The sequence below is a fragment of the Carettochelys insculpta genome, chromosome 23, assembly GCF_033958435.1.
Source record: "Carettochelys insculpta isolate YL-2023 chromosome 23, ASM3395843v1, whole genome shotgun sequence".
NCBI classification, from domain to species: domain Eukaryota; kingdom Metazoa; phylum Chordata; order Testudines; family Carettochelyidae; genus Carettochelys; species Carettochelys insculpta.
Window position 1 is genome coordinate 22,996,772 of NC_134159.1, and position 26,286 is coordinate 23,023,057.

Sequence of the window (26,286 nt, forward strand, 5' to 3'; positions counted from 1 at the left end):
CAGCTGTTGGGAGGCATTAGCCTTCCCTGCTGACCCCTTGTAGTGCATGTAAAGTCGCTGATGCCCAGGCAAGAAAGGACTATGATGACCATCTAATCTGAGCAATGATGCACAGGCTAGAGACTTGATTTAAAAAAGGTCAGTGATGGAGAAATACACCAGCCCTAGGTGAGCTATCCCAGTGGTTAATGATTCCAGTGGTTAAAAATTTACATAATATTTCCAGTCTGAATTTATCTCATTTCAATTTCCAGCCAGTTGAGGGTATTATTCCTTTCACTGCTAGAGTGGAGAACCCATTATTACAGATTTGTTCTCCCTATAGATACTTGTAGACTAATCAAGTTTGCCCATATCTGTCTCTATCTTACGTTAAATAGATTGAGCTCCTGGAATCTATCACTATGTGCATGTTTTCTAATCCTTTTATCATTCTCGTGGTTTTTGTCAGTGTCCTGATAATGAACAAGACCCATACTGGGTCAGACCAATGGACCGTTAAGCCTAATGGTGGCCAGTGTGAGACACTTTTGAGGGAGTGAATAGAACAGGGCAATTATCAAGAGACCCGTATTCTGTCATCTAGTAGCAACTTCTAGCATTCGGAGTTTGAGAAGCACCCAGACGATGGGGTGTTGTCCCTGCCTGTCTGGCCTAATGACAGTTGAGGGACCTAACGTCCATGAACTTATCTAATTCTCTTTCCGAGACAGTTGTATTTTTGGCTTTCATGACCTGAGCTAGGAATGAGTTCCGCAAGTTGACTGCATGTTATTTGAAGAAGTGTTTGCTTTTTTATTTTGGTTTATTTTAAATCAGCTTTCTGTTAATTAATTGAGTGACCAGCCTGCTAGTTCTTGTATTATGTGAAGGGGTAAGTAACACTTTCTCTACAGCATTAGCAAGTCTAACCCTTCTGCCAGAAGGAGTTGGCAGCAATCAGGGCCGGGTTCAACATCTAGGGGTTCCTTTTCATCTATCTCACACAGAACCGGCTCAAGCCCCCGCCCAGTAGCCTGGGAACATCACACACCCCTAGGCACCTCAAAGAGGTAATGCTTCCCCACTCGGAAGCATAGAGTCTGAGTGTAGAAAAGAACATTTAATAAAAGAGGCAGACAGGCTGATTAGGATAAGCGTGGGAAAACACCACACCCAGAGTGCATAACCATTCCTCAAGTAACTGTCCCAGCTCAAATGCATTGAGCAATGTCCTTGGCCTCTCAGGCTCACCGGTCCAATACTGTAAACAGCCAATCCACACACCCAGCTTTCTCTGTACCCCCAATTCAAATGCCTCACTTACAACTCGGTCCAGTCTGTGTGGGCCCTGATACCTCATGCTGAGGCATTCCCTCATGGAACCTGAGACAATGCCACCTTTGCGCTGGTCTGGCGTTCTGCTTGCTCCTTGCTAGCTGCCACTCCGTCCGCCCGCCCGCCCGCCCGCCTGCCACTGCTCCTTCTACCGTCTGTCTGCACCGTCCATCCACCACTGCTCCTACCAGCCATCCACTGGATGCGCCATCCATCCATTTGCTGCTCCTACTGTCCGGCCATCTGCCGCTCCTCCTATGGGCTGTCTGCCGGTTGCGCCATCCATCTGCTGCTGCTCCTACCAGCTGTCTGCTGGTCGTGCCGTCCATCCACCACTGCTCCTCCTACTGGCCCTCTGCTGGTCGTGCCATCCGTCTGCCGCTGCTCCTACTAGCCATCCGTTCACCACCGCTCCTCCTACCTGCCATCTGCTGCTCCTCCTACCATCTGTCCGCTGGTCATGCCAGCCATCTGCTGGTCACGCCATCCACTACGAGTTAGGCCTGAGGCAAAACCCTGTGATTTCAGCTCTTAAAGGCCTTAGCTACCAGCCTGTGATTTCAGCTCACAGCATCCCCCAGGTAGCATCTCATACAGGATACAAACACTAGTATCCAGCTCTATCTTTTAACAGGTGGGGAGGGCTATCAAACCAGGCTTTATAGCTATATTGCCAAGGCTTAGGCAGGGCCAAAGCACTCAGCTAGCTGGCTCAACCCATATCCCTCCCCTTCTGCTTTACAATGCTTTAAACCAGGGCAGCCCTGTGTAATCCATGTCTTACATAGTTATATCGACTGCCCTGTCCCCCACAACGACTTGGAGCATTGGTGAGATTTCACAATTCTTATACCAAGTGTTAATCTAAATTGTGATTTCACAGCCATGTGTTTCCAATAGACAAAATTTCATTGCTTCCTTGCTAGCCATCAGTCTTTGTTTGCAAGGTATCATGTATGCAGACCTTTGCATTCTCATGCAAATGATCTTTGGGAGACACATTCCTCCCAGCCTTCAGCAGCATTGAGTTCCTGCTGGGACATTCCTTACACAAGTTTATAGAATTCTATGATAACCTTCTCAGTTGTCTCTTCTCTAGCCTGAACAGAGTCAGTCTTTCCCCATGTGGAAACTGATCCATACCCACAATAATTTTTGTTGGCTTTCTCCATATATTTTCTAAAATGTCTATAAATGAGGTGACCAAATTTCATGTGCTATACAAATTCTGTGTGTACTATGGAAATATAGAGAGGCATTCTGATATTTTTTGTTTTATCTATTGCTTTCCTGATGATTCCTAACTTTCTTAGCTTTTTTGCCTGCTGCTATGCATTGAATGGATGTTTTCAGAGGGCTTTGAGTGATAACTAATTTAGATCCCATCATTTTGTATGCATACTTGAGATTGTGTTTTCCAGTGTGCATTAGTTTTCGGTTAGAATCACAGAATTGTAGGACTGGAAGGGACCTTGAGAGGGCTTCTGATATAATCCCTTGCACTCATGGCAGGATTAAGTATTATCTAGATCATCCATGACAGGTATTTTTCTAACCTGGACAATAATGGAGATTCCACAACCTCCCTAGGACATTTATTCCAGTGCTTAACCACCCTGAACGGAAGTTTTTCCTAATGTCCAATCTAAATTGCCCATCTTGCAATTTAAGCATGTTGTTTCTTGTCCCATCCACAGAGGTTAATGAGAACAATTTTTCTCCCTTCTCCTTGTAACAAACATTTATGTACTTGAAAGCTGTTGCCCTGTCCTCCTCAGTCTCGTCTTCTCCAGCCTAAACAAACCTGACAGTCTTGTCTTTATCGAGTGCTCCTGTTTCACCTTGATTGTCTATTGGCTTTACTGATTCTTTGGCAGGCTTCCTGTTTTTGATGTACGTTAGCATTTTTTTGCTGTTAGTTTTTGGATCTTTTGCTTGTAGCTCTTCAAATTCTTTTTGGCTTGCCCAATAATACTTTTTCACTTGAGAGGGTTTATGCTCCTTTTTATTTTCCCCAGAAAGACTTGGCTCCCAATTTTTAAAGGATGACATTTTGCCTCTGATCACCTATTTTTTCTCTAGTATTTAGCAATGGTGACACTATTTGTTCATCTTTCTTGAATTATAGGCACTGGAGCTGGACACAGTGTTGCAGCTGCTGTCATATCAGTAGCAAATAAAGTGGTACGATAACCTCTATACTCCCACTCGTGATTTCCCTAGTAAACGCACCGCAAGGTCACATTAGCTCTTTGGCCATAGCATCACACTGAGTGCTCATGTTCAGCTGATTTCCTATTACAACACCCAAATCTTTTTCAGAACGACTGATTCTCGGGAATGAGTCCCCCATTTTGGCAGTGTAGCCTAGCTCTTTGTTTCTATACATATGCCCTGTAGTTAATATTACATAAAACCTTATCTAGACGGCTCTGATTCAGTGACTTGTCCTCTTGGTTACTTACCACCCCCTCAATTTTTAGGTCTTCTGAAAACTTTATCAATAATTTTTTTGATTTTTTTTCTAGGTCATTGATAAAAATGATAAATAGCCTGAGGGCTGGGAACTGATCTCTGTGGGACCTCACTGGAAACAGACCCACTTGATGATTCCCCATTTCCAATTACATTTTGAGATCTATCAGAGAGACAGTTTTTATCCATACAACGTGTGTCATGTTGTTCCAGGTGTTTAATCAGAATACAGGTTGCACCTCCCTAAACTGGGACTCTCTTGTCTGGCAACATCCCTGGTTTGGCAAGAGCATGGATGTTCCCAGGCCAGAGAGCCACAATGACTGCGACTCAGTGAGCCCAGGGGCTGGGAGTTCAGGGCTGCTGTGCCAGCCCCGGCTCCCAGCTCTGCTGCAGCAGCCCCGGCTCCCAGCCCTGCTGAGGGACAGCAGCAGCAAGGCTCATAGTTGGGGCTGCCCTGGAGCAGGGAGCTGGCGCCGCTGGGGCCAGGGCAGGGGGCTGGGACAGGCAGCCCAACTGGGGCCAGTGGCAGGGTGGATAGTTGGGCCCAGAAGTTGGGCCAGTGGCACTGATGGGGGGCCAGCAGCAGGGGATCACCCCAGTACAGCAAAATCCCTCATTCAGAACAGGTCTGGTCCCAAAGGTGCCGGACCAGGGAGGTCCAAACTGTATTATGTAGTACCAAATCAAATGCCTTAGAGAAGCCTAAGCATGTTACGTCCTCGCTGTAATATGTAAGAATCGTTGCACAACATGGTGCTAAAATGCAGTGATCTGAAAGGGCCTGATTCAGGAAAGCACCTCTGTTTGGAAAAGCATGCAAGCACTTACTTATGCCCCACTGAAATCAGTAGGATTCAAGTGCTTTCCTAGATTTGAGCATGGACTGGGGCTATAATAATATGCTGTAAAGCCAGACCATATGAGTGCCAAATTACCTATAATTTCACAGCAGTAGAACCTCTCAAAAAATCAAAAAACAAAAGCAGTGACTAAAAGTAACTTTTCAGAAGTTAATCCTGCCTTAAAACATCCCCAGCAGTTGGAGAATTGTTCGTAGTTTTTGACTGCGCTTTGCATTGGACATTTCAGTATATATTCTAAAAACAGATCTAAAAAAGTTTGATTTTTCAGTACATAAACTATCTTGTAACAGGGCATAAATGCTAAATTTGCACCAATGTTCACATCAGTCATTTTTTGCTAGAGCTGTAGGTAATTACACCCATACTTAATGAATAGCATTAGTTTTTTCGATGAACACTGAGGTTACATGCTGGAAGGTGGAGGAAAGGCTTAAGTTTTATGGCCTACTACTGCTATGAAAGGAGCATCGAGATACCAATTAGTGTTTCCTTGATGGGATTAGTCACTGCATTAATTGCAATTTTGGATAAAACTGCTAAGTCTGTTCTTTTTAACTAACTTTAAAAATCCTATCCATACAGAATAAATTGATGTTCACCCTAAACATAACGACAAAAAATAGGCAGCATATTTTTGTTTTTGTTGCATTTATATCTGTGTCTAAATGAATAAGAAGAGTATCATCAATGGAGTCTTAATTTCATTATTTGTAGAACCCAGGGAACAAGTAAGATTCTGCCAGACATAATTCAAACTTTCTTCTGCTCCCACATAATAACCTGCAAATTAACTAAAGACAGCAATGTCTTTAAAGGTGAGGGATAATTCAGTCTCCAGGCAAGAGGAAATACTGCCATGTCCTCAGCCGAGATTTCAGGTTCTGTGAATTTGTGCTAAATTATTGTATTAGGTTATTTTTATTTGTGGCCTTGCTGCAAGAGGCTGAACAAACCAGGATTTGTTCCCCTTCAGGACAACAGGCTAGTGCTTGCTTTTTTTTTGTGGGGAAGGTGGAATGATTTTTGTAAGAAAAATTGTATATGCAGTTGGCCAGTGATATTCCTGTAAAAGGCAACCCCATCATTCTGAACTATGCTCTCTCGCTGTTAAGGATGCCAAGGAAAAGTGAGTTTGTCTAATGGTTGTTTTTTAATGGATTATGGATCGTGCATGTGCAAAAAGCTGTTTTCTCTAGAGAAATCTCAATTAAAAGTTTTCTAGCATAGTAGTGTGAAGTGCATGCAGCTATGAAAGAATGCTGAGAATGTAACTACTCCAAAGCGTGTTCATTTATTTGTGACATTGTAGGATAGAATTGTGTGTTCCTATATTTACAGGTTGCACCTTCTAAAACCGGCTCTCTGATCTGGCAACAGACCAGGGATGCTCTTGGACCAGAGAGCCCCGGCAGGAGGGCCAGCTGGGTTTGGAGCTGGAGTCCCCCAGCAGTCCCGTAGTGGGCGGCCTGGGGCCGAAGCTGAAGCTGGCATTACAGGAAGCCCTGCGGAAGGGCAGCACAGGGCTGGTGCTGGGGCCGGAGCCAGAGCTCCTCTCATGGGGCAAGCAGCCTGGTGAGGGTGAGGCAGGGTACCTGCCGCAGGCTTGCAGCCCCATGGCAGAGGACCTCCTTGTTTGAGCAAACTCTCTTGTTCAGGACCAGTCAGGTCCTGACCATGCTGGACCAGGTAGGTGCAAACTGCATTGACTCATGACTGAAAGCTGTGACTTCCCCAATCACTAAATCAGCTTCCTTGAGTGATGAACACGTATGGTGTCATTCAGATTGCTCAAAAGCATTTTTATCCCTCCAAAAAGAGCCTTATTTTCTACTTTTTTCTGTGTTAGTTAAAACTTTCAGTGTGGAGAATTGTTTTCACCCTTAAAAAAGAGCACTAATAGAAACAAGCAGACTTTGGATTTCTGTCCTTTGAGCCCAAACTATGGGGAATTTTTCATCAGAATAGTCATCTGGTATCAGATTAACAGTCCACCCAGCCCAGTATGCTGTCTTTTGACAGTGGTCATTGAGAGAATGAACAGAACAGACGGTCATCAAGTGATCCATCTCCTGTTGTCTGTTCCCAGCTTGTGACAAACAGAGGATAGAGACAGAGTTATGATTTCTCTTTTTATAAAATTTTCTAAGTAGGTGCTTTGGGCCAAAAAACAGCCAGTGTTGTTGTGTGCCTACACTGGAAAGTAAGAAGGCACCAGGCGTCGTCTTACTCCGCTGAGACAGATGTCCATGTTGTGCCAGGCACATAGATGAATAAATTTTCTTGACACACTGAAGACGTATGTTGTATCAGGTAAACAACCAATGGTGGTCATTTTTCTTCCCTCTTCCTCTCCTCCCTGCTGCCAGTCCATCCAGGAAGGAACAGAAAGACAGGTTCTGGCTCTGAATCAGTTTCCCTCTGTTGTCCCAAGGGTGTACAACGACATGCTGGAGAAATAAAGGAGTTGTCTGCACTCTTTAGAATGACTGACTGGTGCCAGCATAACCAAACTGTCTTTATTAGTTTTGTTCTAAGGCATGGAACCCCGGTACCAGCTTTGGATTTTAATCTTCTGATGAAACCAGTGGTTCAGTGGGGGGAAAAATGCCAAGGCAAATGAAGAATTAAGGAACCACATTTCTCAATGGAAAAATAACATCTGTCATTAGCTGATTTGTCACTAAGTACAAGAAATAGGAAAGATGCTATGGCTGGGAAATGAACCAAATGTGGTTTCCAACTAAATGAACCATTTCAATGAGATAAACAAAATAGATGATGCTGTAAGCAAATCCACTGAGTATTATGAGAGAAATAATAGGTCTGCATCATCCTCTTTAGATATTGCAGTTTACAATCCTGTGTGCGTGTTGTGCATGCGCGTGAAGGGGAGGGGTTGGTTTCCTTTTGTCCTTATCACAGACTACATTTCTTAACACACTCAAGCTGTGTCTACACGTGCACGCTACTTCGAAGTAGCGGCACTAACTTTGAAATAGCGCCCGTCGCGGCTACACGCGTCGGGCGCTATTTCGAAGTTAACTTTGACGTTAGGCGGCGAGACGTCGAAGTCGCTAACCTCATGAGGGGATCGGAATAGCGCCCTACTTCGACGTTCAATGTCGAAGTAGGGACCGTTTAGACGATCCGCGTCCCGCAACGTCGAAATTGCCTGGTCCTCCATGGCGGCCATCAGCTGGGGGGTTGAGAGATGCTCTCTCTCCAGCCCCTGCGGGGCTCTATGGTCACTGTGGGCAGCAGCCCTTAGCCCAGGGGTTCTGGCTGCTGCTGCGGCAGCTGGGGATCCATGCTGCAGGCACAGGGTCTGCAACCAGTTGTCGGCTCTGTGTATCTTGTGTTGTTTAGTGCAACTGTGTCTGGGAGGGGCCCTTTAAGGGAGCGGCTTGCTGTTGAGTCCGCCCTGTGATCCTGTCTGCAGCTGTGCCTGGCACCCTTATTTCGATGTGTGCTACTTTGGCATGTAGACGTACCCTCGCAGCGCCTATTTCGATGTGGTGCCGCGCAACGTCGAAGTTGAACATCGACGTTGCCAGCCCTGGAGGACGTGTAGACGTTATTCATCGAAATAGCCTATTTTGATGTTGCTACATCGAAATAAGCTATTTCGATGTTGGCTTCACGTGTAGACGTAGCCTCAGACTGCTAGATGGAGGTCCCAGCTGCTCCTGAGCATGACACCTGCACAGCTTCCTCTTTTTGATTGCCAGCCAGCCACAGTTGAGTGTTTCATAGTGTTTTTCAGTGTTTTCCATCTTGTACATTACTACTCAAACGAAAACGTTCGTGTGAACCATCCTCCCTCCACATCTGGTCTATGCTCTCAGGGGTGAGTAGTTTTCAAAGGCACAAGTGGGAGGCAGGTCTCCAGCTTGCCATGGTCTCTGAACTTCCCAAACTTAAAAATGAATGGAAATAGGTAACCATACGTGTGTGGAATGTGACTTGACTATTGAGATTTAAACTTCTTTGTATTCTCTGCCAATTAATCTTAGCTGTGTATGATTAAAGTTTGTAGAGTAAACCACAGGTTAATAAGGGGTTTCAAAATGGGCTTTTACCAAAGGATCTGAACACAGGCTAGGCATAGCTCAGGTGTTATAAGTACCACCTGTGACCAATTTTCTGAACTTGGGTGTTTGGTGACTAATTCGTATAGGCCAGTGCAGCTTCTTTGCTGGCAAAGCAAGTGAATAAATTAACATGTAATGGTGTTGCACCCACTTATGCTAAAGTCCATGGAATGGCACCTTTTTACCCCATAGTATAATTTGTCTCAATAGAGTTATTCTTTGCAGTTTATCTGCATTCAGGTTTCTTTAGTAAAGTAATAGGTTGTGGCCAGAGTATTTTCTGTCAGCATCCTCATTCTTTCCCTTCTTCTGGAAGAAAACGGCAGAATGTGATTCATTTGCCATGTTTATGAGCTATCAACAACAGTGCTGAGGTTGTGCAAAGGCACAAAAAGGAAAACACACATATTTTGCACTAGTCTGGATGCTGAAAAATAGCAATATGATTTGACCTGTAAAATAATGAAAGCTGGCACTTGATGCGTTGATTACTTGCCATGCCATGACAGGCCTTCAGCTACCAACCTAATAGCACAGAAGTACTTCCCTTCCATGACGATAATGGTATATAAACTACAGCTAAACAACACACGTTAACTTTCAGAATAAACAAATAAAGATGCAGCTTCTTTGATAATGCCCCCAGATGGCAAATATTAATTAGCAACTTGCAAGCAAATCAGCAGTGATAGAGCTGGGGGCATGTTTCAGGGGATAGAGTAAGGACCTGGTTGAGCAGTTGGTGACGAGTGTGGAGCAGCCCAGACAGTCCAGACCCTCTTGTTGTTTGCTACAGTGAAATATTCTGGAGAATGCTGAGCCAATTTTGAATGCATTGCTATGTTTGGAAGAGCAAGTGAAAGCCTCATGGTAGCTGGCACTCTCCCTTAGACCACCAGTCTCAGCCACTGTGACTTACTGCTCTACTGAGAGCAGATTGGAGAGTGTACCAGCAGGGGCAGATCTCCAGACCTCGTGTCACTCCTGTTTGCATTGGCCCTGGCGTGGGTACCTCTTCTGAAAGCGTCTTCTCTGGTTTGGATGACCCCCAGCATGCAGCTCTTAATATGTGTGTTCTGACAGTATTGAAGAACAGATCCTGACATTCTTTGAAGCTCAGATACAGCCCATGTATGTTGTTTAATGTAGGGCTGATACCAAAATAATTGATTATAGTTTGTGAATATCCCTCTAATTTGTTCTACCTATTCAAACACTGCTCCTGTGCAGTCTGATCTACATTATGTTCTCTAACGCAGCACAGAGCTATTCATTAAAGCTCATGAATCCAGGACACTAACCTTGAGGAGGAAGAACGCCCTATCTGTAATGAGGCCCTGAATCCTAAGGAACAGATGAATTTCTTTACCAAGAACAGGTGACAGAAACTAGCCCTTACAGCTCCCCTCATCTGAAAATCCAGCAACTGGAGATCAAATGGCTCCTATAGATTACAAACCTTTGAAACATCCCACACTGTGAAACTAGGCCCACAAACCTGCATTTGTGTTTAATAGTAGAAGGGTTTTAAAAACTAACGTTGACAAACACAGCAAAAATACTGAGACATAATGAATGAGAGAAGGCTCATTCTTTAAATTATTTAGGATAGACACAAGTGGCATCAGTCTGCCAGCATCACCAGGCAATGGGGGGAAGAGGAAGTTCAATGTATTGCTTTAGATGCAAAATTGGCTCTTGTGAGGAATCCCATTGCCTTCCATAGGACTGTGAGGGTTACTCATGTAATTAAAGGCTTCTCGGGCCGCACTCACACTAAGTTCTCGTCTGCTTTTCAACTGTTGTAACAAGCCTGTCTCTCAGGACTAATACGAGGAGTTTGTCCCTGTCGGTGTTTTGGTTTCTCTCTTTCATCTAAGTCAATCCAAATGCCACAATTTTATTAAAAGCCCATGTCTCTTTTTAGGGTCTTCCTTGATGTCTCCAGCTGTCAGTTTTTAGTCAGATTCTGCATCAGTAGTTATGGCCTTAGGGAAGTGTTTCTCAGACTTTTTTGTGAAGTACCCCTTTTTAAAAAAATAACAACTACCCCCTGCCCAGAATTCTCCCTTAGGGATATGTGTACCACTGGTTGAGAAACATGGTCCAAAGTAACTTGAGGTTTTCAAACAAGTGCCATTCAACCTTTCCAGGAGTCAGATTTATTGTCCATATCACCAAGTTACACCTCACTTAACTACTTGCAAAAACATGCAAAAATGTCACAGAAGGCCGCTACTGAAAACTTGCTGATTTTTCTGCCATCTTATCAATAAATAAACTGGAATAGAAATATTGTACTTACAATTCAGTGTAAGTAATATGAAGCAGTAGAAACAAGTAATTGTCTGAACGTCTAAATTGTACTGACTTTACTAGTGTTTTTATGTAGCCTGTTGTAAAACTAGGCAGATATCTTGGAAGACCTTGGTGTATCCCCAGTGGTACTGGTACCACTGGCTGAGAAACACTGCTCTGGGAAATGGAAATCAATTTTCTTATACTGTTCTTTGAAAATTTAGAAGAGAACCTCTTCCTCCACCCCCCTACCTCCCCATTTCCCCTGAGAGCATGATAGCTCCAACTACAGAGGACAGCCAGCCAACAGCTCTGAAGGAATCAGAAAGAATGCCATCAAGATAGTTAGCAGGAGTCACTTCCCAATACCATGCTTGGAAAGCCAGACTTTCAGGTGTTCCCACTGTATCATGTTTTGACTGAGTCTGCTTGTTGTCAGTGAATAAGGTGTTAAAAAGTATCCCCTGCTGTACCATTTTCATAGTTACATGATGATGTCAGAAAAGAGAATTTTCTTGCCTTTTTGTTGGGTTAAAAACACAGTAGAAAAGCTTTCCAGCAAAGCCCGGTTCTGTCTTTCTATATTGTTTATGCATACAGTTGCAAGCAAAGCATCTCAGCAAAGAGATCAAATCTGATTCATAATCAAGATATGTTCACATTCCTTCTTGTGTCAAACAGCATATTGTTTTGCAAAGAGAGTAAACTTTGGTACACAGCCTTCACCCTGCCAGTATTCCTAAGGATTATCGTTGGGTTGGAAATTCTAACATTTGGCCTAACAGCTTTGGTTTGGTTCACACCTCACCAACCCTTACATCCACCTGCTGGGCTCATTCTCTGTAACCTTTGTTGTAATTGACAGTCTCTCTCTGGCTCACAGGACTGAAGCAAGCTGGGAAACCATACAGCAGGATAACCAGAGATACCTGTATACTGGGAAGGGTAGATCATCCAGCTGTGCTTCGGCCAGTGATTTGATCTTGTTAAAGTGGTCTCTCTCTCTCTTCCTCCCTCCCTCCCCCATTCGGGACCAGCTGGAGCTTTCTCTCTACCTTGCTTTAGAACAACTGCTTATACTGTTTTCTGGGTCAGGAAAGAGGAAGCTATTGTGGAGGTCATTGATGCTTGATGACCATGGCACATCCCTTTTAAAAACCCAAGATCTAATTTTTGTATCTGTATGGTAAAGAATTGAGCTGTTGTAAATACCCTTGACAGATGATTGAAATAACTGCAGTGTGGAATAGTAAATGAACAGATTTAGAGACCGGCTTTTCTAGATGAACCATTTGGGTTGACCTTACTTTTTGTCCCAGAAAACCAGTCACTATTAGCATTGCAATATTTGTAGCATGATCTTAGCCACTTGAGCTGCCTAGGCAGTAAAACGTAGTTTCCCATTAAGTGATGTGTGTGACATTTGCCAACATTTTATGTGACGATTCAGAAGTAACTGGTTGAATTAAACAGACTTATTAATATTGCAGTAACATGATTAGGGAAACATCCTGGTCATTTAGACCAAAGGGACTTTAATTTAGGAAATCAGTAGAGTGGCTATGAAGTGTCTGTTTATCAAAATATCTCTACCAGAATTCATATTGTATTTACTGCTCTGGGGTGTTTGAGACACAAACACAATGAGGCCATGTTTCTGTGGTGAAAATACAATCTTAACAACAGAAAATGCACATGTATAAATTAATTCCTGTCAGCATAGTTATTCATCTTGGATTGGTTACATTTTGAAAATATGCCTGGTTCAATTTAGATCCCAGATCTGCTGTGTCTGTTGCATTTTATGCTACCAGTTGGTTTCATTATTCATGGCATTTCATGCATACGTTGTGGCAAACCCAGTAATGAAAATGGCTAATAAAAACCAAATGGAGGTGGATCATCCCTTTGTAAAAGTGATAAGATGCAAGGAAGGTTACACCAAAGTGATGTCTCACACAGGAAAAAGGAAGACTTAACTTGGGGACATCCCTGTAGTAAAAGTCTTGGGAAATGTTGAAGAGCTCATTCTCAAAATTATTTTGCTGAATTCCACTTGATTTTTATGTATGTCAGTTACCACAGAGGGGAGTTGTGAAGTTAAATTAATTAACGTTTCCTAAGCATGCTGAGATCTTCAGAGGGAAGGTGCTATGAAAGTGCAGAGTATTATTACTTTATTAGGAATAAATGCAGTATGTGTGTTTTAAAGTGAGAAGAGAGAGCATAGGAAAGTGTAGGAAAAAAGAATTTTTGATTTTCCCGACACATTATACGGATATGGCTAACAGAGGTGCAATGACTGTCTCATGTCCCACCTCCCATCATTGCATGCATTTGATCCCTCAAAATAACATAGGGGCCCAGACTGTTTTTTAAAGTGAGAAGAAAGAGGATAGAAAAATGTAGGAAAAAGAAGCAAGCACCGAGGGCCCAGCTGACATGGTCCCTCCCTGGGGAATCAACCCTCCACTCCCTCCAGCTCATGAAATTTCCCCGTGGCGGGAACAAGCCCCGTTATGGGCTTTTTCCCAGCAGCAGCAAAGGTCCCCATGTATCTTAGCTGCTGGGGGAAACTTTTTCCCAGTGGAGGCAAACCCCTTAGCCACCAGGGAAGACTTCCCCCCAGGAGCAGCAAGCCCTGGTATGGGTGGGGAGGGGTCAGTGGAGGGGCCAGTTTTTTTTTTATCCAGACTATCATGGCCTTTCCCCATAGCAGCAGCAAAACCTCAAATTTCTTAGCAGCCAGGGGGACTTTTCCCTGGCAGCAGCAAGCCCCAGTATAGGAGGGGGTGGGGTTCAGTGGGGTCCCAGTTAAGTGGTCCTTCCCCATGGTGGCAGGAAAGCCCCCAGTATCTTAACCACTGGGGGATACTTCCCCACAGTGGCAGCAAAAACACAAATATCTTAGCTGCGGGGGGAGACTTCCACACAGCAGCAGCAGAGTCCCCAGTATCTTAACCACCGGGGTAGACTTCTCACCGGCAGCAGCAGCAAAGCCCAGAATATCTTTCCCACCCTTGGAGCCCTAAAAGCGTGACTGGCAGCATGGTCAGCACTGAACGGCAGGCACATCCAATTATTGGCTTGGGTTGGGTTGGGGGCTACCCACGCGGTGTGGCTGAGTGTGGGAAAGACCCAGACTGTGTGGCACCTGTGGGGGAAAGAAGGCAGTTCACACACAAATGTGAACCACTGAGAAGAAGTTTCGTAGTGTGTTATGCGAACATGATCCCCAGCATAACCTTGTTGACACTTGGTACAGTGGGGCATGGGCTGGTGCCAGACAGCACAGAAAAAACCAACAAGTGTACAGACAGAGCTGCGAACTCCCTGCAGGGGCTATTTAAATGGGTAGGTGCTCTCGCAGTGCTAATAGCAAAGAAAGAAAGAAACGTTTCCCAGGCTTTCATACTAACATGAGCCCACAGCTAAAGGCTTGCTGCTTCCGCTTGGAAATTCGTGGTCTTCCTGTTACTGGAGAGTAGCGGCCAAAGCGGAGCAGTGAAAGGGGCTTTGTGGGTTACATACAGAACACCTCTAGAGGCTAATAAATTTGGTTTTAAGAAGTGGTGCTTCCACACTGGCCTTTAATCGAACTTCTGAATTAGAGCTTGATGCTACACCCGTCAGGTAACTGTGATTTTGTAATCTTGAGATCAGTGCACCCAACATTGAGCTAATGGTATTTACAATGAAGGCAGTCGTGTGGTAATATTGAGCTAACTGAATTAAATTGAAATTTATCTTATAGTGTAGACACAGCCTAAATGTCTTCTAAGAGCCCAGTAAGCAGTGGAAAAGAAAATATTGATCTCTCGTGGTTGGGCAAATTCTCTTATTTGACACCAGTCAGGTCCTGAGGGAGTCTGACTAGAGAAGTTCAGCCTGTAATAATAGATAGATATATCATTTATGAAGTTTCTGCATTGTTATTGTTCTTACACTGTTCCTTTACAATACTTTTATACATCATACACAAAAGAAAATCTAAAAGATTTTGCTATTTGTGTAAATCCTCTATCAGGTCTGTTGTGCCTGGCTATAAAATATCCAAGAAAAAATTAGCAGCCTTTTTGCTTTTTAACTGTGCTGTTAATAGAACTGTAACAAAGAGGAAGCCGTGCTAGTCTATACAGTATCAAAACAAAAAGCAGTCAAGTAGCACTTTAAAGACTAGCAAAATGGTTTATTAGGTGAGCTTTCGTGGGACAGACCCACTTCTTGACTTGTCAACTTCACTAGAGAGTCCACAGCAACCATCTGGGACTGTTTTCTCATATATTCATCTTTTCTTGCTACTGGGGGTAAAGTCCATGGTCCATTCAACTCAATGGGAAAACTCTGGCTGATGTCAGTGGAGCCAGGATTTCATCCCATATTTTTATATCACATTTATTATGGCTCTTGGGTAAGAGGTAATAAGACAGGCATGGATACTGTAATCTGGGCACAATTCTTAGAAGACAGTGATGTGTCTGCCTTAGAGTCTGGACTGTGAGTCTTTGCATCCAGACACTTTACACCCTCCAGTGTCCAATTTAATCCCTTCGGGGATTTGTTTTTATTAGCACAGAACTTAACAATGAGATAATGTAAGGGGAAGATAAAAACTTCTCACCAGATTTGGCTGTTTCAGGCTCTCTTCATTAGCCCACTCCACAGATTTCTTGTGTGGAGAACTGTAACCATTAAATCTGGGGGCGATAATGAGGAGTGCCAGTCAAAAGGTTTTCTGGCAAAACAAAACAAATAAAAAAAAGGATGTGAATATTTTCGCACCCAAATTATATCAATTGAAGTGTTCCAAATTAAAAGCTTTGATCTAGTCCATTCAACCCCTCCCTTTTTTTGTTTCAAAATGAATTCAATTAAATCTAAAGGATAAGTGTCTAGTTTTCGCCTTTCTCTCCCATTTTTCATTTGGAAGGGAAAAATAGGTGTACAAAGGGAGAGAAAATGTTCTGAAATTTCTTCTATTTGATTTAAAATATTTTGTTTCAAAATAATTTAAACAAACCTTTTAATTGCAAATTGTTTTAACACAAGGTTTAAACACTCTAGAACATTTCATAGGAAATTAATTTTCATTTTTAATTTTCTGGGACTAAAAGTTCTGATTTTTTGTCAGCCAGCTTGAGTAACGAGTACGTCTGTGAGAGCCAGTAGGAACACTTAGATTGTTCTGAGTAATGTGCTAAGAGGCTGTGGTGTTGCAGACATACACCACTAGAATGTTCCATCCAGAGATTATAGTTATTTATGAAAAGATTGAGAGCTCAGAACACCTGTGTGCTTGATTTAAGCCCAATACAAGGGCTACCACATTGTGAGCACCTTGAAAATGTTTTATTCAGATGAGAAGTTAATACCTTTGTGTTACTGGCATTGCCCTGGGCAGCACAGCTATAGTAATTATAGATAACTTGTTTCACATGACACATGCTTTCAGTATTTACTACATATCTGGCTCAGTTTCCAATGCCTCTCCACTTGAAGGGATACAATTAAATTACTTTACTCACCATTCTCCTTTTGTATCCCTGCTTGATAAATGTATTCGGTGTACACGATAGTCTGGATAACAAAAACCTGGGCTTTCTGCTGGTTTGTGATTTGATTAATGACCCACTCTGGAGGGGATCGTCTCGCAGCTTTTTTTTTTTAAGTGTACATTAGAGAGAATAACATCTGATACTAAATATTATACAATTAATAATTCAATATTCAATAGCAATAAACAATAATACATAATTAATTTGCAACAAATGTAGGCAGCCTAGTTCTTTAAATATGTTATGAAATATATTTGGACCTTGTATTTTATGTAGCTACAATAATTCATATTTTCTGCCCTCTAGAGCAGTGGCTTACAACTATCTCCAAGGAGTCTGAAAAAGGCTATTGTTGTTATAGAACAGTGTCAGAGGGGTAGCCCTGTTAGTCTATAGCTTGACAAAAAACAAGCAGTCCTGTAGAGACTTGCAGACGAGGAGGTAATGAGCTTTCATGAGTAAGACCCACTTCAGATTCACTTATGTATGAAACATGCCAAATATGTTTCTATTATTCTTGGAATCTGAAGAAGTCGGTCTTCTCCATGAAAGCTAATGAATAAATTTGTTAGTTGTCAAGGTGCTACAGGACTGCTTATTTTTTATGGAACAGTGGTTTTCAACCGATGGTCTGTGGATCTGCAGACTGCCTAAGACTTCCAGAGGATTCCTCATCTCCTGTCGAAATATTTTAGGCGTCCACTCCACAAATGAAAAAACGTGAAAACCACTGCTCTAAATAGATACCTTTGTGAGAAATGAAGACTACACATGACTGTAGGTATTGGAAATACATTTTGTTTCTTTATTTACACAACGGAATTGCAGAGATATGTGTAAAAGTATTTTCCTTTTCAAAGACTGCTGGTTCCCCACTCTGACAATATACCAAACTTCCCAGCGCTGGATTAAGGAAGGGGCTTCTGGGGCTGCAGCCCAAGGCCCTGGTCTAAGGGTCTCCCCTGCCAAAAAATCTTTGGGCAGGCAAAAATGTGGATCTTCTTGTGGGGCACCCTTAGCCTGTGGCCCTGGGCTGCAGCCATTAAAGCCCCTCCATTCCAGCCTGTGCCAGCAAAGGGGAGCTGCCCCAGGAAAAAGCCCCAGCTCAAGTTCTGTCCCAGCCTGAGCCTCCTTCCAGACCCTAACTCCCGCTCAGACCCCACACCTGTGTGCCAGGCTCTTGCTCTGAGCCCACATCTGCTCCCTAATGCCTGATCAGACCCTGAAAGTCCACCCCCAACTCTTGCCCTGAGCCCCCTCCTGCACCACAACCCCCACTGCCCCAGTCAGAGCTCTCACCCCCTCCCTCACGTACTCACCTGTCTCAGCCCACAGCCCCCTCCTGCACTCTGACAAGTCATTTTTAGCACCTCCTGGCTCTGAACCTTCCCAGTCCTAGAGATGATCAAACCTGGGCAGCTCTGATTTTTGTATTTCAGATTTCAGCTTCCTACTCGTCTCCCAGAGGGAGAAATGGTGAGCACTATCCCTAGAGCAAGGGGAAGGTTTTCTTGGCTGCTGCCAGTGCAGTATTGCAGGTCAGCTGCAGAGGATTAAGGGATCTTAAAGCAGGGGTGAGCATACTTTTTAGGTCATGCCCCACTTTTTGGCCCTGCAATTAGCTGCCCCCGGCCAACCTGTGGGAGGACCACAGGAAGGGATGGTGGGGGGTGCTCAGGAAGAGGGTGCTGGGAGTCTCCAGGGGGTGCCCTGAAGGCAGAGGGATGCTCGGGGGAGGACCCCAGGAGAGTAGCATTTCAATCCAGGAACTCACTGGCTTCCCTGCCGTTTGAGTCAGGTCTTTGCGGATGCTGATTGCCCCAGTGGTGGGTGCAGGGGTACACGTTCCCTTGGCGATGCAGCGGCTGCACGAGAGAAATCAGGCGGCTGGGGATGCAGTGGAACCTGATACCCATCTGATGGGACTAGGCCATGTGGATAAAATTTCCTCTTAAAAATAATTCGACTCCAGGATGTCACAGTTGACAGACCTTATGTCACAGCTGCTTATAAGGTCAGCTAATTACATGCTCAGTTATGGTTTGGTCCGTGGGTCAGAATCATCAAGGAGATAACAAGATTTTTTTTTTCTGACATTAGTGAATAACTTTTATTTCTATGGATTGCAATGCACAATTACTACCTAGTTTTAATAACTATGATGCTTTCTATTGATGGAAGGTGAGCAGAAAGGTAGTAATGTGTAGGTAAAAGCAAAAAGTAATTTCTGAAGTACTGGTTTTCTATAAATATAATAATCATCAGAACCATGTAGTGAGGTTTTAGAATTCTTAAAATCACTTATATATGAAACATGACAGATGTGTTCCTAGTGTTATTTTATTTGGCCCAACTCTGTGTCATCAGTAAAACTGCAAGAAGAGACAAAGCTTTACAATATTTGTAGATTATTTTGGTTTGTGTTCTTTCCATTATGCAATAATATTAGAATACTATTTTATTTCCAATTTAGATTTATTGCAATGAAATGAGGATGGCTGTGGAGTTGTAAAGTAGGAGCTAATCAAATAAAATAAATTAGGGTTTCTGTTCTAGTACTACTTATTATTGCTGTCGTTCCAGATGAAGAATAAAAAAAAAGTTTTTTTCATATCTGACAAAATGCATCACAGGTTTAATTTATTTCCCTTGCCAACCTCCTATAAACATAAATTAGAATAGTCCAGTAAGAAACTATGATCACAGAAGTATTAAAGTTTGGGTATTCAACTTCCTGTGTCTCCTAAAATTTTGAATATCCTGTAGAAGTCTGATTGGTATTCCTCAAGGTAAGTATACAGGCAAAGCCTTTAGATGAGATTGGGTTTTGTAATTGGCCAATTGTGCATCCTGAGGATTTGTATCAAATCTTGATCTCTTCAGCCTGGCTGTAAGCATCAATTTATTACTCCTGGCTGCGTGAGTGTGAGAGAGAGATAAGCATAGGAGACATACCTTCTCTGGTTTTGCGTACAACAAGAGAGATGATTTATATCAGGTTAAAATTGTTTCTCATTTGTATGAAGATACCCAAGAAACAGCTGTTTTCTATAGGTCTTAAACCAACTTGAAGCATTGTTCTCAAAGTCAGATTTTCCCAACATTTGTAAGCATTGTAAAACAGAGAAAACTTAAACAGAAGGTCATAGTAGTTTACTAGATTTTTAACTGTGTGTTGTCTGGTGACTCTGCCTTGTGCGCACGTGCGCTTTCTCTCTGTGTTTTTAAAGAGCCTTGTTTATTTCAGTCTTTCAAAATCATCATGAAATAATTCTAGGATAGGTACACAGTATGTTCACCCACTCATGCTGTAATGGTAATGAGAAAATGAATGATATTTTGCTCTCTCATCAAAAAATTACTCCTTTTAGTCAAGTGGGTGTGTAGAACTTTTCGTGATTGATTTCTATCTTTAGTGTTTTGTACAGTGCCTTGTGACAAAAGTAGTTGTAACAAAATTAGATAAAGTCAACTCAGTCTCACCCTTAATCAATTCAGCATATCCAATCAAACAAAACCAAAAAAAAAAAATAAAAGAAACCAACCCCACACTGATAGTGCTAATCTGAGAAAGTACATAAATAGGAACATCTCGGCTGATGGAATGGAGTAGTAAATTGTTGCATGCCTGTTACAGGTTGTAATACCTCACACTGACCCAAAGATTACATGCACATTGTACAGAAGGGGTGGCAGGACTGAACACCCAACAGCCACATGTTAGAGCATTATCAAGGAAGAAGAGAAATTAGTGTCATTCTGTGAAAACTCTGAGGCAAGAACAGATCCTTTACAGAGTCCCACCTCAACATAACTTTCAAGTCAAAGGATCAGAACCTACCGATATGCCACCTTTTTGCATCCATCCTTACAAGTATATCATGAGTCAAAGATATCAGCACCATCTCCATGCAATATCCTAGGAAAACCTGTGAGAGACAGATTTAGACTATCTCATCATAGTATCTAAGTGTGGAAACTAAATTGATCAGAATAGATGAGTTTGATGGCCTCCAAAACTGACTGGAACTCCCCCATCACTGCTTTCTCCACTACCTGCTCCAGAAAGGCAGTGATTTGTGAGACATGAAGTAGGCCTAACAAATGCCAGTCTTTGATAGGGTGACCATCTGTCCTGTATTAGGGATGCCAAAAAGCGTCCCTACTTATTTTTTAAAGGGGCCCAATTGTCCCATATTTGGCCACCACTGACCTGCGCCTCTCCCCCAATATCTCCCTGTTCCATATCTGGGACAGGGGGATATGGTAGCCCTAGTCTTTAAGGTTTTGAAATGAGTTTGAGGTGACAGGTAAAATGACTAGCACTTTGTCAGATAAATGCTAACATAGGCAATGTCTGTACTGAATGAATTCAGCACTATCTGCAGCTCTATTAAATCGAGACACAAGTTTCATTGATGCCAAAGGCTTAATTTTTCAGAAGGTAGTATAGCAATAGAGCATGGAAGCAACTTTAAGAACCCTTAACTCCGGTCCACTTGAAAAATGGTGGATGTAGTTTTGAGAATGAAGGCAGATTTATTCCAGTTTAATTGAACTGGTAGAGAAACGAAGCAAACTTTGTATTGCTTATAGCAAGATGTCCAAAAAGCCCTTCCGTTGGGAAGTAGCTGGGGTAAGTGTCCCGGTGATATTTGGCTCCACCTCAGATGCTTAGGAGTGGAAACAGATAGCAGTTACCCTGCTGTACAGTACGATTAACAGAAAGGAGAGTAAGACATTTGACATGATTCTGCTCTTCTGAGATATCATTACAAGATGCCAGAGACATTCTGCTAGAAGGCTGAAGGTGGAAAAAAAATATTGCAGGTGCGAAAATGGCCCTGTGGCATATATGAGAGAGTGCTGTGAAATATTCAGATAAAAAGGGCTCTGTAAGTGCGGACTGGTGGTATTAAAAGTAGTAGCTAACCTGCTGTTTGGCTCCTTTTATATTTCTTTGGCTGTTTCATTGGTCTTGGAAAGCACTCAAGTACCTTTAAGTAAGAATACAATTAGTATGTTGTTGTTTTGAATAAAAACTGTGTATTCAGCACTGTAAATACAGATTACAAAATCAGTAAAAGGTTCACTTTTTAATTCCTACCCAGATAACCAGAATTCTCATCCAGGCCCTTGTTACCTCCCGTCTTGATAGCTAAACCCTTCTCTGCTCTGGCTTCCCTTAACCCTACTCTCCAGTCCATAAAAGAGGCAGCTCCATGTATGGCCTTTCTCTTGTCCACAGCTTTCTGACCAGAACACCACCCCTTTTGAATTCTTCCACTGGATCCAACTGCGTCTCATTCAGATTTCTTGTTTTCCCCTTGAGGGCAATTCACAAATCTGCCACATTAGTTATCCCTTCCTGCCTTTTATTGTGTGACCCTCTGCACCTCCTTCCATTCTGCCCTTCCTTGTGTAGCCTGTTCCCTGAACTAACCCATAAGGTTCCTTGTGCTCTTCTCCTTGAAACCTCTCCTCTAGCCCATCTACACTTAAAACGCTTAAAATGAGCTAACTAATGATGCATGGGGTGCCAGATGAGAATAGCTGATATGCAGCAATCATAAGTGTACATCAGACTATAACCATCCCTCCTCCTGTTCTTTGTGTCACTGGTTTTCTTTAGTTTGAACTCTTTGAGACAGAAACATCATGTGTGCTTGTATTAGGGCTGATTGTAGACACCGAGTGCTATCTAAGTATTAACAAAGAATAATGGAGATGTGCGACAGCCTCCATATGGAAACATTTCATGACCATGTGCTAGTCAGACTTAGAGTTTGGGCTGTAACTTGTGTTTTGGCATCTACCTGAATGAACCCCTTAGGAGGTTATGTCATTATGTGGGTTAAATTTTGTTAAAAGCCCAAACAAAAAAATAAAATTATCATAGAAATTGGAGAGGCTCACCTTGATGGACCACCAGCAGTCTGAGAAGCAGCAGGTAGAGACGTATGGACTCACCTAGTGTTAACTACTCTTGGCATAGACTCTGAAACAGTTGTTTCAGTTAGTAGCAACTTTTGCATTAGGAGATGTGCACTGCAGCTGTGCACACAATTCTTTGGTTATCCAGGTGCTAACAGAAAGTCTTGTGGCACCTTATAGACTAACAGATATTTTTGGAGCATAAGCTTTCGTGGGCAAAGACCCACTTCACCAGATGCTCCAAAATATCTGTTAGTCTATAAGGTGCCACAAGACTTCTTGTTGTTCTCAAAGCTACAGACTAACACGGCTACCTCTCTGATACAGGTGCTAACAGTAGCTTGACCCTGGACAAGGTGCAAAGGAAGTCACGTTCCCTCCTCCCTCATTTGAAGGGAGGTGATGATAGAATTTGGGTTAGCATGTATAGGCCTTACAGAAGAAATGCCAAAGTGGTGAGTATTATTGTTCTGCTTAGAAGTGAGAGAGAATGGGCTTCTAGGATTTTTTTTCTCTACATTTATTCACTGTTCAGCGAGGTTGCTTGAAAATGGCAGGTTCATCTTCCTGGTGAAAGAGATTTGTACTAGTTTGATTTTTGTGTACCTGGCAGGGCATTCTTTAGGGAAGGCAGGCTGGGTCATATATCAGAATGAACATTGCTTTTTTTTATATACATGAAGGCAAGGACCAAGGGCAGAAGCAGAGAACAGGCACGTATTGTGGCAGTCTCTCCACATTGTCTGCATGTGGTTTTTTTATTGACATACAATAACAAAATTAGTAGCTTAATCTACATCACTTCATGTGATCTATGGTTCAGAAGAAGCAGATGCATTGTGTATGATGTACTATGATGAACTGAGTTTAACTGAGTATGTAGCAGTGTTGGAGTTACTATTAGCACCATTTACAACAGTCACTGTTTCATTACTGCATTATTCCTTTAGAATAAAACACTGATAAATGTAACTACTTTCAAATACTGACACTCTGCATTTTTTTAGAAAATGGAGTATGAAAAATTGAGCAAAATTATATTCTTTTGTTTATCTTGTTGGAAAGGCCATTGTTTGAAATATTAAAGTTTGGGTCGGGGGAGAAGATGGTTTTCCAGGTGGTCTAAGTATTGCTTTTTTTTTTTTTTTTTTTTTTTTTTTTTTGAAAAAACCAACCTCTGATGTGGCTTTGAAACCACAAGCCAATATTGTATGAAAAAAATGACTTAATTTGGCTCCTTTAAAGAGTTTTCTTGGCTGGGAACAGTACTGAAACTCCCAGCTGGCACTGAAGATGTATAGTAGCATTTGTTAGCTCCAAATTATTCCTCACTCCTTCTGAAAATACAGGTGCTCCAAAAGAAAAAATATTTTTAAAAATTGAATTCTGTGGAAATTGGTCTGAAGTATATTTGTAGTTTTTTTCCTCAAAGATGTTTTGTTTGTTTGTTTTTTGTTTATACAAGTCCAGGAGTTCCATTTATCAAATGTAGTGAGCGAAAGCTTTTCTATGACATTTGTTTCTTGCTGTTGCTAATATTGTTGTATTTCTTTCTGTTCTGAGTGTTCAAAAGCCAAATTACTGTGACTAATGTACCACTGTAAATTTTTGCAACCATCTAAATTACTGATGTCTGCATGTGATGCATGGTGTCTTTTTAGTGTTTGGCTTTTTTGTTGTTGTTTCAGAAAAATGACATTTCTGTAGTATCAGTTTAACATATGACAAAAAAAGTTCAATGAAATATTGCAGTGTACCAAAAAGATATTAACTACTGTGTAGTGGACAAATAGCTATGCTTACCTATAGATATCCCAGAACTTCAATAGATGATTCCCAAGTGGAAAATGTGTTTAGGAAGATTTGAAGTTAAGATGAACAAAAAAGAAAGCTATTTCGGATTTCAGGTTAAACATTTATCTAAAGTGTGTGCAGTAAACACAATGTATTCTGGGATAAATGAATGCCTTTTATATTTATTTTTGCTCACATATTCATTCAACTGCTGTTAAACCTACTTATTACCTAATTCTGGTTGATGGATTAAAAGATGTGATAGAAGATAATTTAAAAATAAATGAGAGCTTGTGTATCATAAAATAACCAGCATCCTTTCTCTGTCACCTTCTTTTTCTTCTGTTTTTAGAGCATAGCTAACCCTAAGGGTAATATGTCATGGGTCACACAGTTGATAACATACACAAGATCTTTTTTTTTTAGAACTATCGACACATTTAGTTCAGTAGCACAAAAATCCCAAGTAGATTTTTGCAGACTGTAAACATCAGGGCCGTGTCTACACAAGCCAAAAACTTCAAAATGGCCATGCAAATAGCCATTTCGAAGTTTACTAATGAAGTGCTGAAATACATATTCAGCGCCTCATTAGCACGCGGGCGGCTGCAGCACTTCGAAATTGACACGGCTCGCCGCCGCGCGGCTTGTCCAGACGGGGCTCCTCTTTGAAAGGACCCCACCTACTTTGAAGTCCCCTTATTCCCATTTGCTCACAGGAATAAGGGGATTTCAAAGTAGCTGGGGTCCTTTCAAAAAGGAGCCCCGTCTGGATGAGCCGCAGGGCGGCAAGCCGCGTCAATTTTGAAGTGCCGTGGCCGCCTGCGTGCTAATGGGGCACTGAATATGTATTTCAGTGCTTCATTAGTAAACTTCAAAATGGCCATTTGCATGGCCATTTCAAAGTTTTTGGCTAGTGTAGACACGGCCCTGGTGAGCAGCAATCAAAGGTGAAAAATAATGTTAAGCCAAACATAGAATATTGTTTCTTTGTAGAAACTCTTAGTGGTCTTGATATTTTGTCATCAATTTTTCTAGTGTGTTTCTTTATGTAATTCATCTTTTTCTTGTTTTCAGACCACAGAATGGTTCTATGATCCTGTACAACAGGAAGAAGGTGAAATATAGGAAAGATGGATATTGTTGGAAAAAGAGGAAAGATGGGAAAACCACCAGAGAGGATCACATGAAACTGAAGGTCCAGGGAGTGGAGGTAGGAGGACAAAAAGCATTGCTTTTCAGCAGAAGGAGCATTGGAAGTCCAGTCCTTCTATTCATTGCTCAAATTTATGCAAAATTATCAGTACTATCTTTGTGTTTGCTGAATTCATGTTTTTCCCCTACAAAATCCAGCATTATCATGTTTGGTAAAATCTAAATGTGGCTTCAGTTCATCAGACTATTACTCCCTTTATAGTTAAGGAGTCAGAAGGTTATACGAGTCTCTGTTGAAGATATAGCAGAATTGGAAAATATTGCATGCTTTTTTACAACAGTTAATCACAAAGGCATCCAAACACCTCATGCCTGGGTTGCTCAGCATTTGCAAGTCTTGTTTATTTTAGGAATGGTGCCTTCATATGTATATGATTAATAAGTACTTACTACTTGTTGACAGTCATTCAGAATTTCAAGTATAGCTCTGTAACTTGCCCCTGATTTTACACCAAGCACCTGATCTTCCTCCCATTGGAAACAGGAATGGAATTTACATTGATTTCAGCAGGAGCAGGACTGGACCATATCTCAAGACATGTTTTGAAAGTGCCTGTTATTGCTCTTCTGTTCTTTGCTAGGCAGTTTAAGGTCCTGGTGCTGATGTAGTTTATAAATTCCCTTCTAGAATATGCATATTTACACTACACAGGGATTCCTTGGAGCCTTTGCCTCACTTTGAATCTTGCATTGGGAAAAGCTATTAAATTGCATTAATATTTTGCATGAGGAAGTGGAGAA

General features: G+C 42.1%; 1 protein-coding gene across 1 annotated transcript in view; it reads left to right on the forward strand.

Moving 5' to 3' along the window:
• The window catches only part of CAMTA1 (calmodulin binding transcription activator 1), a 1,240,930-nt gene that overhangs the window by 370,882 nt on the left and 843,762 nt on the right, over positions 1-26,286 (forward strand). Inside the window, exon 5 of the mRNA XM_075017972.1 lies at positions 25,408-25,543. Coding sequence (XP_074874073.1) covers positions 25,408-25,543 — 136 coding nt within the window. The remainder of the gene's footprint in view (positions 1-25,407; positions 25,544-26,286) is intronic.